The 12,145-nt window shown below is 34.0% G+C and overlaps 1 protein-coding gene across 1 annotated transcript in view; it reads left to right on the top strand.

The window, feature by feature from the left end:
- DECR1 (2,4-dienoyl-CoA reductase 1) overlaps nucleotides 1-12,145 on the top strand; it is a 61,329-nt gene that overhangs the window by 12,205 nt on the left and 36,979 nt on the right. The window contains exons 2-4 of the mRNA XM_044668376.1: nucleotides 9,236-9,438; nucleotides 11,236-11,293; nucleotides 11,698-11,784. Of these exons, the coding sequence (XP_044524311.1) occupies nucleotides 9,236-9,438; nucleotides 11,236-11,293; nucleotides 11,698-11,784 (348 nt within the window). The remainder of the gene's footprint in view (nucleotides 1-9,235; nucleotides 9,439-11,235; nucleotides 11,294-11,697; nucleotides 11,785-12,145) is intronic.

Below are 12,145 nucleotides of genomic sequence, written 5' to 3' on the forward strand. Positions count from 1 at the left end.
TTTTATAAAATGTGATGGACATTTATAAATGACTTAGCTATTCCTAGTGATACAAGATAATTCCAGAGACTCATGATGAAAAATAATATATACCTCCAGAAAAAGAACAGATGGAGTTTGAATGCAGACTGAGATAAATAAATTTCAGTTTATTTCTTTGCTTCTCTTTTTTTTTGTTCAAACTCTTTCACAAAAGGATGAATATGGAAAGATAGTTTACAGTATTTTACATATGTAAAATCTATATCAGATTGCTTGTTATCTCAATACCAGGGAGGGGAAGGAAAAGAGGGTGAGAAATTTGGCTTAAACTTAAAGAAAGTGAAAGTTAAAATGTTTTTTTTCATGTAATCGAACAAATAAAATACTAGTAAATTAAAAATAAAATACTAGTAAATTTAAAAAAGTCAACAATTCTAAGGTATTAAGGAACTATTAATACCATACTATATAAATTATTCTCAAAAATAGAGAAAGAAAACACTACCAAATATCCTTTATGAACTAAATATCTAAATAATATTAAAGATAATATATAATATAAATATACTATATTAAATATGATATCTAAACTTAATATCTAAATAAAAGAAAGAGAATTATAAATAGACTAATGTCATTAATGAATATTAAAAATTTAAAATAAAACTTAGTTAAAAGACAATAGTCAGTATAGCCAAAATGTGTTTATTATGATCAAGTCATATTGATACCAGTAATTCAAAGACGGTTCAGTACCAGGAAAATAATTAACTTCATTATTTTAAAAACAATCTTCTTCAGAACACACAATTATATCAACTGATGCAGAAAAAAATTCTTGATAAAGTACAAAACCCAGTTGTGACAAAACCTATGAAGCAGAATCACTGTTTTAAAAAAAAATTCTTTTTAAAAAATGACCTTCTATAATTTAAAACTTTATCTTACTATCAATTGCATGGGATAGTGTGGTATCCCATGTAAGGATTAGGCAGTGGGGTTTAAGTGACTTGCCCAGAGTCACAGAGTTACAGAGTTAGGAAGTGTCTGAGGACAAATTTGAACCAAGATTTCTCATCTTGAGGCCTGGTTCTCTGTCCATTGAGCCTCTTAGTTGCCCTGTTAACATAGATAACATTTATATCTAAGACAAAATACAGTATATTTAATGGGAAAACATGAGATTTCCCATTTAATACAGGAGTAAGGAAAAGATAATCCCTTTCCTTAATGCTAACAATTCTAACAATGTTATTGGTAAGACATGAAAAAGAAATTAAGGCCATAAACATAGGAAGAGACAAAATTAATGTATTTGACAACATAATGACTTACTTAGAAAATCCCAGAGAATCATTAAAGAAACTAATTAGACAACAGTTTTTATGAAGTAGGATGTAAAATAATTCCATACATATGCAAAAACCTTTTCTGCCTCGCAACAACAAAATTTAAGAGAAAATATTAGAAAAGGAAGTCACATTCTGAACTACATCATATATAAACTATCTGTGAATCACTATTTCAGGGCATAATAGAGACATGTATAAATTAAATTAGAAAATGTTTTAATTAATGACTTAAATATAATTATTTTTATTGTTTATGGTTGATCAATATAACAAATATTATGATGTTGCCAAAACTTAATTATAGATCTGCTGCTATCCCACATTGCCATGGAGGTATTTTAGAGTTAAATTGGTCATAAAATTAATTTAATGGAACAAAAGGTCCATAAGATTTTAAAACTTTTATTGTATCATGAACACATTTAGCAATCTTCAGGATGTTTTTAAATTTATAAAATATTATACATAGGATTGCAAAGGGAGCCAACCATATTGAAATATAGTTATCAAAATAAATTTTTTAAAAATTCATCTCCGACTCAAGGCCTTTGGTCTAGTACAGTGGTTCCCAAACTTTTTTGGCCTACCATCCCCTTTCCAGAAAAAATATTACTTATCCCCCTGGAAATTAATTTTTAAAAAATTTTAATAGCAATAGGAAAGATAAATGCACCTGTGGCCATCACTGCCTTCCTGGATTGCTGCAGCACCCACCAGGGGGCAGTAGTGCCCACTTTGGGAATCACTGGTCTAATATCTCAAATAAAATAATGAAAAATAATTAGAGGTGAAGGGGAAACACTTTTAAACTTCAAATTATAATTTTAAAAGCAATAATCCTTAAAATTCAGTAGAGATTAATAAATATAATAGCAAATCAGTGAAACAGACTAGGCAAGGAAGAATCAGAAATAAATCAAGTATTTATTAAGCAACTACCAGTTACCTACAATGAGCTTGCATTTTAGTGGGGGAAACAATGCAGTGTAATCATCCAATGTTTGTTAAACCTAAAAATGTAAATTATATTAGGGGAAATTCTTTATTTGATAAGAACTGTTAGAAATTTGACAGAAATTGAGTTTTGGTGAACATCTAACACCATATACTTTAATAAGTTCAAAATTGGTACACAATTTGAATATTAAGAAATATTAGAAAAAAGTTGAAAGAGAACCAGATAGGTTTCTTTATGTCTGGCAAATGGGAGAGTCATTAATCAAAAAAGAGATAATCATTACAAAACATAAATTATTTTAATAACATGAAATTCAAAATTTCCATAAGAAAATAAAGGCAGCTAGGATAGTAACTGAAGCTGATTATTTGGGGGAAAATTCATATCTAATAGTAGTTTAGTATTGAGGAAGTATATGAAACCATCATAAATGTTTTACTCTGTGTCATATCTTAATAGGAATTGTTTAAAATAATTACAAACACAACTTTTTTTTATTAAAGATTACTACAAATCAATGACAATAGAAAATAAAATCAAAGCAACTGTTAGGTTTTTAACTTCATAGTCATAATAATTACACATCTGACAAGAGAGTAGTTAGTATTGAAGGGATTGAGGAAAGACAAAAACACTAATGCATTAAAAATACATGAAATATTTCCCAATTACAATTCAAGAAAAAATTTTAATACTCATTTTTTTAAATGTTGAATTTCAAATTCTCTCCGTCTCTCATCCCTCTAAGAAGGCAAACACTATGATATTAATTATACATCTGAGGTCATGAAAAACAGTTCCATATTAGCCATGTTGCAAAAGAAAATATACACAAATGCCGGACGCCATCGAGGCTATGAGGTTAGCACGGCTACTCACAAGCTCTGACAATCCAGCATGGCAGGTTGTCAGGAGGATGGAAATTCCACACTCAGTTTCCCCTATATGACTTTTTGCAGTGACATTCATTTGCATTAAAATTATTACAATTAATTTCTTAATTTGGCTCCAAGGAAACACAGAAAAACAGTATAGGTTCAAGGCAAGAACAGTCACACTCATAGACTAAACAATATCCCAAAATAAACCCCTGTACAACCCCCTAGAGTATAGAAATTTCCCCTAGAATCAGCCCAGCAGAAAACCAGCAGTTAGTGAGTTAATACAAGTTTCTAAAGTTCCCAGCAAGAAAATACCTGGCCTGGGTTTGCTTCCAAACTCCCACAGATCAAAGAAACAGTGAAACACAAAAAAAGGGGATGATAAATTAGCACAGAATCACCCTACCAGAACTGTATTCTTAGTGATCCTATAGCAGAAAGAACAGCATGGGAACAAAACTTGGACCAGACTGATATTATTGTATCTTGTTAGATGTAATCAACTACCATAACCATCTCCTTGATTTATGATGAGAATGAAGAGTATAACATAACTATATACATGATTTAATTAGTCAAAAGAAAATTAACTATTATGCTTAGCTAGGAACTGATGTACTTGTACCTTAGGGATGGCTGAAAATAATAAGTTCCAACTAAGCCAGGCCGTATTGAATAATTCTTGACAAGCTTGCTTCTTTGTTTAACTACAGTAAGATAATTAGTAAATGCCAATCATAGGATGTTTCAAAAGTTAATGTGTGATTTTGAATGTATGGGAAAATTAAAACCTGTATGAGATCATAAAGAAAAAAAGGGTATAAAAATAAAAATTAGCAGATGGCACTAGAAAAAACAGCCTCTACAATTTGACTTGCACTCTGGCTTGTTTTCATTTCATTCTTCGCCACGCCATCCTACCTCCAGAGACCCAACCAAGCGAAGAGTGGGCTCTTCGCACACAAAACACAAGAAAAATTAAGAAAATGAAAAAATATGCTTCATTCTGTTCAATATCTGTTCATTCAGAGTTCATCAGTTTTCTCTCTGGAAACTGGTAGCATTTTTTCCTCATGGGTCCTTTGGAATTGTCTTGGATCACTAGACTGATGGAAATAGCCATGTCTGTCATAGTTGATCATCATTACATCATTGCTGCTACTATGTACAAAGTTTTTGTTCTGATCACTTCCTAGGTTTTTCTGAAACTATCCTGATCATCACTTCTTATAGCATGATATTATTCCATTATAATCATATGCTGCAACTTCTTCAGCCATTCCCCAATTGATGGGTAACTCCTCAATGTCTAATTCTTTACCACCACAAAAAAAGCTGCTCTAAATATTTTTGACAAATAGGTCCTTTTCTCTTTTCATTGATATCTTTGGTATTCAGACCTAGTAATGGTCTTACTGGGTCAAAAGGTATAACCCTTTGGGCATAGTTTTCCAAATGCCACCTAGTAGCCCCTACATCTGATACTATAGATATTAATCCCTCAGTGTCCCACAATTTTCTCATGCCCAGCACAGATCTTCTCTACGTACTTTTGGTCCAATCTAACTTGTTTTCCTTTCTTTGTTCTGCATCATTTCTTGGTTTGGTACCATTTCTACATCTTCCAAAAGCACTTCTAGGATCGTGATGTTAGATTTCAATGTGGTAGCTTCCACACCTTCTTTGAGGGTGAAAAAGTATTGTGGCAAAATCTTTGCAGAACTTTTCCATCCCCCCCATGTTGTTAGTCTTTCTGTTTTCATCCTTATATACCTCATACCTTACAACCTGCCACACACTCTTCAATTCAGTAACACTGTCCACCTTGATGTTCTAGGAACAAGACACTCCATTTTGTAACTACAGGAATTTTTTCTAGTTGTCCCTTGTGCCTGGAATACTTTCCTACCTCTTCTTTGCCTATTGCTTTCCCTGGCTTCCATTAAGTCCCAACTAAAACACCATCTTCTTCAGGAAGCTTTTACTCAGTCCTCTTAATTCTTAGAGCTTTCCCTCCCTTAAGTATTTTTTATCTATCCTGTATATGTGTTTGCACATCTTTGACTCTCCCATTTGATTGTGGGTTTCTTGAGTACCAGTATTGTCTTTGTCTCTTTTTGTGTCTCTAGCTTTTGACTCAATGCCTGTCTCATAGTAGGTGCTTGATAAATATTGTCTGACTGACAATAGAGCTTAACTTGCATTTATTTCATTTAATTTCTTTTTATATCATTTTGTATAAAACTAATTCATCTTATGTAATTCTTTAAGTAGTTTGTGTAACTAGAATGTTAGAAAGGCTAGTCCTAGTTGTTAATTAACTCTTTATAAGAAGTGTTAGATAAGGGGAATGTCAGCTTAGGAGCTCTTGTTATATGTTAAGTACACATCTTTATTATCTCCTGATTTTAAATTAAGGTAACAGAAACAATCATAGTCAGTTGTAAAAGTAGGAATAGTAATAGCTTCTCTAGGAATTCTTGTCAATAACAGAGTTCTCAGATTTTATTATTCAGAGAGATGACTCTGTTTACCTTTATGTCTCTTGTTATTGCCTGAAAATATTAGTTATAAGATCAATAAATCAACTACTAGCTAACATACTTTGAGTATTTGGGTTTTTTAAATCAGTGATTTGTATCAACTGTCAACAGCTTCTAAAAACAACTGTGAACATCCATGAGATGTCTTTCATCACAGACTGGGTATGATAGGATCACTGACTTTGTTTACCCATGAATAAAATCAGTTTTTAACTCAGAATTATGGTTCTTAGGGTTTCTTTGTTTCGTACACTGACAGAACAGAAGGAATGAATAAAATAAATGTGAAAAGCACCTTTTAAAACTTTCCGGTGCTACATAAATATGTTATTATTACTAACAATTTTCTCTTATTCCTCTCTACTGCCCCATCCTGAAAATCCATCAAAAAACATACCATGTAAATAGGCATCTGTGGTAGGGCTATTGGCATAGTAGAACAAGATTTTCCATTTTTGCTCAGTAATGACAAAATTGCCAGCCTACACACAAACTCACTGATTCATCATTTTAATGTCATAGTTCTGAGGAGGCAGGTTGTAGTCTTTAAGCAAAATTGCCATTTCTGTAGTACTTTATTATAGTTTGCTTAGCTTATCATGCCTGGGCAAAAATGGGAGAGACAAATACATTTCTTTGTCAACATAAAACTGAAAGAAGTAATAGCCCACATACGCTTTTGCACTACACACCTGCAAATTCTTGTCCCCAAATTTTGTCAAGTTCTCAGTTTAATTTTTAAAGTAGCAGGGAGCTGATATTTTGTTTTGGGGAACATAAAAGTTCTTCTTTATGGGAAAACGTGTTTCCGGGTTCCAAATTGAGAAAGAATAGTTTGCTTCAGAGAAGATGCCTATTTTTAGTTTTAGGGCCCAATACCTAATGTATAAAAATGTTTCAATTTAAATTCCACCTTCATCACTAAAGTAATCATAACAATTCACATTTATGTAGCACTATCCTTAAGCACCAGCCTTATTAGTGTAGATAGTTCGAGTATTATTTTCCCCTTTTTAAAGGTTAGAAGAAGCTCAACCAAGAAACTGAATTCAGGAAACCTGAGGTCCCAATCATAGGTCTCCCTGGCCATTGGAATTGCTAGCAGAAGTGGTAGTAATAGCCACAGGAACTGGAGGGTGACCCAGCAGCAATGTGGAGGTGGGTATGTCCAGGACGATGCAGTGCCTGGAGAGATGCTTTAGCAGATACAGTAGGCTGATCCAGCTGCAGTTGTACTCAGCACGGAGCCAGGGCACTCTGCCATCCTTTCCCTTCCTTAGCACCTTGTAGAGGTTAATAGTGATTTTCACAAGGATCTCCCTGTTAGGAATGTCAGAGTCAGTATTTGAATTTGTTTCCAGCTCTTAGTATTGTTATTTCTTGCCCCCTGTCCTCATTCTGGGATATTCTGGACTTTTTGTGATCCCATTTGTGGCTTTCTTGCTAAAGGTAACCCAAGCGGTTTGCCATTTTCTTCTCCATTCCAGCTCTTATACCGGGACTCCTTCTGCAACCCTCCATTCTTTCAAAGATTAAATATTGTGCAAAACCCGAAGAACAATCTATGTGATGTTTACAGATAATGTAAAAGGGAAGACTGCCCTCTGAACCCTTCAGACTAAATGCTGTGAAATGATAATGACCAAGCATGTTATTGAATAAGTGAAAATAAGATCTCCAGTGATATGCCTGGAAATGTTTCATCACTGCCCCCTGGCAAGACACACTTTTAAGTTTTATCTGCATTATTAAGATTTTCTCTATTACTTTCTTAACTCTACGATAAGTCAAGTCCTGATTTGTAGCATTTGCTGATTTCCAAGGTGTAAATGCTCACCCTGTAAGTTTAACAGTTGTTTCTAGCAAGGTGGTTGAAGATGTATCTAGTATGCCTTTGCTATGAAAATAATAATAATAATAGCTAATAATTATATAAGATCTTATCAGCATAACAACTTTGTGAAGTAGGTCATGATTACTTTTATTTTTATGGTTGAGGAAATTGGGGCCAACAGGAGTTGACTTGCTCAAAGTCACAGAGCTAGTAAGCATCTGAGACTGAGAACTATGTATATGGAATATTGCATATGCTATCAGACTGGGTTGTATGTTGTTTAGTTTTGCTAAACTGATTTTTCAAAAGTTCCTATTTTATCCTGTTACAAGGAATGACTTGCTGTGTAGGGGAGGGAAAGAGAGGGATATTTTTGGAAATAAAACAGATATGAAAATAAAAGATTTCAATAAAAATTAAAATTGGTCAGAAAAAGATTAAATATTCATTGGAGCAGAATGATAATTATAAATTGGAATCTTTGGGTTCTGTTTTCAGTTCTGACTGAAACTTTTGACTTTTTTTTTAACCTGAAGAAGCAAAATTTTAGAGGAGGTAGCCTAGTAGAGTAAAACAGATATTGATCCTATTCTGATTCAGGTACTTACTAGCTGTGTATGACCATGGATGAGTGACTTTATTTTTCTGAATTTCAGTTTTCTCACCTGTAAAATGAGGCTAATGATGCCTGTAGAACCAACCACAGTGGTGTATATCACTCTATCTGGAGTCGCTACCCAATGAAGCATTCACAGTCATCAGTTATGGTTCCTCAGGGCAGCTGTGTATTTTACTCAGTGAAACCAATTGTGGCCCAGAAAGTTATAGAGACATTTACACAGCTAGTAAGTAGCAGGGATCAGGCTCTTTAAAATGAATGTGTTGGGGATAGAGATCCAGGACTGGAGATGGGAAGCCCTGGGTTCAAATCTGGTCTCAGATACTTCCTAATTGTGTGGCTCTGGGCAGGTCACTCAACCCTAAATGCCTAGCCCTTACCTCTCTTCTGCCTTGGAACTCATATTGATTCCAAGTCAGAAGGTAAGGATTAAAAAAAAAATGAGGGTGTTGAATTTGAATAGCTTCTAAAGTCCCTTCCAATTATACATGTGGCATAGTGGATAGAATGCTGGATTAAGAGTAAGGAAGGTGAGTTCAAATTCTACCCCAGACACTTAAGTAGGAGTGTGACCTTAGGCTAATCAGTTAACACTTCCTGTGTCTCCCTTTCCTTATCTGTAAAAAGGGGATAACAAAGGTTGTTGTGAGGATCAAATGAGATAATCCACCAAAAGCATTCTGCACCCTCTAAAATGCTGTTTAAATTCTAGTTATTTATTATTATCTTCTATCATCATCCTGTGACTCAAATCAAGACTGTCTTGATTGCCAAGTTATCCAAACCAGTTTTAGAATCAAATTGTTATAAGGAAACTAATATTTCTATTCTATAATTTTATTAAATCATATAGCTTTAGAAATAAGTAACATTTTGCCAACTTAATGTAAATACAAAAGGTATTTAGGCTGAGGTTTGTGTTCATTATAAAACTTTGCTGGTAAAGTTCCCTTTAACTTAAAAGGTGTAGTTTATAATTTTGTGCCTTAGTACAGTTCTTGGCATTGAGATTTGATTTGTCACTTAGTTGTTCTTTCATTGATTTTTGTTGGTTTTTCTCTTTAAGCTTTTTAGTTGTGGAACAAAAGAATTATGCCAAAGCAGCAGTGCAGCACGAGCTAAATTCTTTGAACCTCTTAAAAAAGTGATGTTACCACCCAACTCTTTTAAAGGAAAGGTGGCCTTCATCACTGGAGGAGGTACTGGGCTTGGGAAAGGAATGACGACTGCTCTCTCCAGTCTGGGTGCGACCTGTGTGATAGCAAGTCGGTAAGTGACTCATATCAAAACCTTTTTAAATTTAAGAATGGGGGCCAGCTGGGTGGTTAAGTGGGTTGAGAGCCAGGCCTAGAGACGGGAGGTGCTAGGTTCAAATGTGGCCTCAGATTCTTCTTAGCTGTGTGACTCTGGGCAAGTCACTTAACTCCTATTGCCTAGCCCTTTCTGTTCTTCTGCCTTGGAAACAATACATAGTATTGATTCCAGGACAGAAGGTAAGGGTTTATGAAAAAAAAAAATAAAGATTTATTTTCTCTGACTATTGTAATAACAATAAATCACTAATGGTTGAGAAAGTAATGTTTTAAATCTTGCCTGATTCTCTTAAAATTTAGAAGATAGTTAAGTTATTTGCATAAAAATTTAAAAAGAAAATTTGAATTGAAGGAAAGGATGCTGTGTATAGATTTTGGAATATGTAATAACTCACCTTTGTATTTTGTTTGGGGTTGACAAAGTGCTTTCTTCCACAGCAACCAAGAGAAGCAGGCACACCATGCTATTTAATAGGAAGGTAAAAAAAAAAAAAATAGTTCAAATGAAGTAGCAAAGTTGCTTTAATCAGCTGGCCTACTTTCTGTGGCAGTAATTAATTCTCCTCAAGGAAATGATTAATCTTCTACCAGGATGATATATATTCTACTATCACATTCTATGAGATTGAGAACTATCATAGCAATATTTATCTCAATAGATGCTGGGGTGGCAGTAATAGTAATGAAGAGTAAATACATATAAGAAACATGTGTCTTTATTTAGTACTGACATCTCATGAATAAAATAGCAATTATAATACAATTATTTAGTGCTTCAAAATTTGAGAAAAGTGTTAGCACATAAAAATTCATATATAAAATCTTATACTACCCTTGAGAGACATTAAGATTCCGAAACTACATTTGGTTCTAAGATTGTGAATTAGTTCATTTCCTATGGTTTAGGCCTCTCAACTTTGGTCCAAAGCCTGCCCATATGACTTAATATTTTTTCCTGTTAAAGTTTACATTGAGCAATGCGAAAGGTACAAATAAATGATCTTAAGTAACTTATTAATATATCCAGCTATAACAATTGGTTTCAAAAATGGAAATATTCAACACATTAGCACACATTGAGCAAAAAAAAGCACAAAAGGCCTTTTGACATTTTTAGTAAATTCAGTCAAATTAAACTACGCTTTGTTTTACTTTGAATTTCTGTTTCCATTTTTGCACTTCCTTTTCATTATAAGAAAGGGATAAATCTGATTTGTTACTAGTTGCCAAAGTTAGAATTAGTTCAGGCCCTTTTAAGGCAGTGAGTTTTGCAGCAGTATCTCCCTGGTGGTCTAGCGGTTAGGATTCCTGGTTTTCACCCAGGCAGCCTGGGTTCAACTCCCAGTATGGGAACCAGATAGCCCGTGACTGTCAGCAACTGTCCACCCCCCCACCCCCCCAAAACTGTCAGGAACTGATAGGCTGACCAACTCATGCTTGGCCCCTTTTATAACCTCCTCCTACCTCACTTCCTGTCTCTATGGTTTCTACTTCCTTTCACTGTGGGCTGGTTAATCCCTACATATCTCTATGGTAAGAGGACCTTCAGGTCCCCTGTTAAATTAGGGAAAAGCATTAAAGAATTCCTTTTTACAGTTTCAAGACAGTCTTGATGCTTTCTTTATTTTCTTTCCCCATCCTAATAGTCTGCATTTTTTTTAAATGAGAAGAACATCATCCAACAAGAAAAGAAAGCTTTGTAATATACAAAACTTTTTAGGACTCATGCTGAATTTCATTAATTTGTTTCTAGGAATATTGATGTTTTGAAAGCTACTGCAGAGGAAATTTCTTCTCAAACAGGAAATAAGGTATTTTTTTTCAGAGAAGTATACTTATATTTTGTTTTTACATGAATTGGATAATAGGATAATATTTTAAGCCTTGTTTTGTTTTTGTTTTATTGCCCAGTTCTATGATTTTCTCCAATGTAGAGAACACTCTGTATTGCAGATGAGCAACAGTTCTGGAAGTTATAGCTTTAGAGGGTTGTTTGGGAACAACCTTCTAAGGTAACTCAGATGTTAAGTGATTTGCCCAAAGACACAGAGCCAGTATGTGTCAAAGGCAGGACTTGAATAGCTCTTTCCAGTGAGATTGGCCATATTCATTATACTAATTTCCCTTTTTCCTTACAGTTGAGAAAGGTGTCATGTTATCATCTTATTAAACTTAGAAGTTTTCAACTTTTTTCTTTACTTTTATGATTTTTCAGGTACATGCAATTCAGTGTGATGTGAGAAATCCTGAGATGGTTAAAAATGCTGTCTCTGAGTTAATCGGAGTAGCAGGACATCCTGATGTAAGTACAAGAGTAGGAATGTCATAAGACTTTTAGTGCATTAGAAGGTGAGAATGCCCCACAAAATAACAATGGAATATGTAACTTATTTTCTGAAGCTCTGAAAAACTGTGTTTCTAGGGGCCAACTATAAAATGGGGAATTATGAAGTTAAACTACTTTTTATCACGAAGATGTGAAACCATCCCTGTAATTAATCATCTGTTTTAATTCAATTTACTGATTGCTTGTTATAATTATTTCTTTTGGACCTGACCAATTGGTATAGGGGATTCCCAAAGAGGCAGATCTCTTTAGTAAGGCAGAATGGTACCCGCCTTGCATTTTATCATTTTAGAAATTTTGCTGGGACAATGAGAAA

The sequence above is a fragment of the Gracilinanus agilis genome, chromosome 1 (assembly GCF_016433145.1).
Source record: "Gracilinanus agilis isolate LMUSP501 chromosome 1, AgileGrace, whole genome shotgun sequence".
Classification (NCBI taxonomy): Eukaryota; Metazoa; Chordata; class Mammalia; order Didelphimorphia; family Didelphidae; genus Gracilinanus; species Gracilinanus agilis.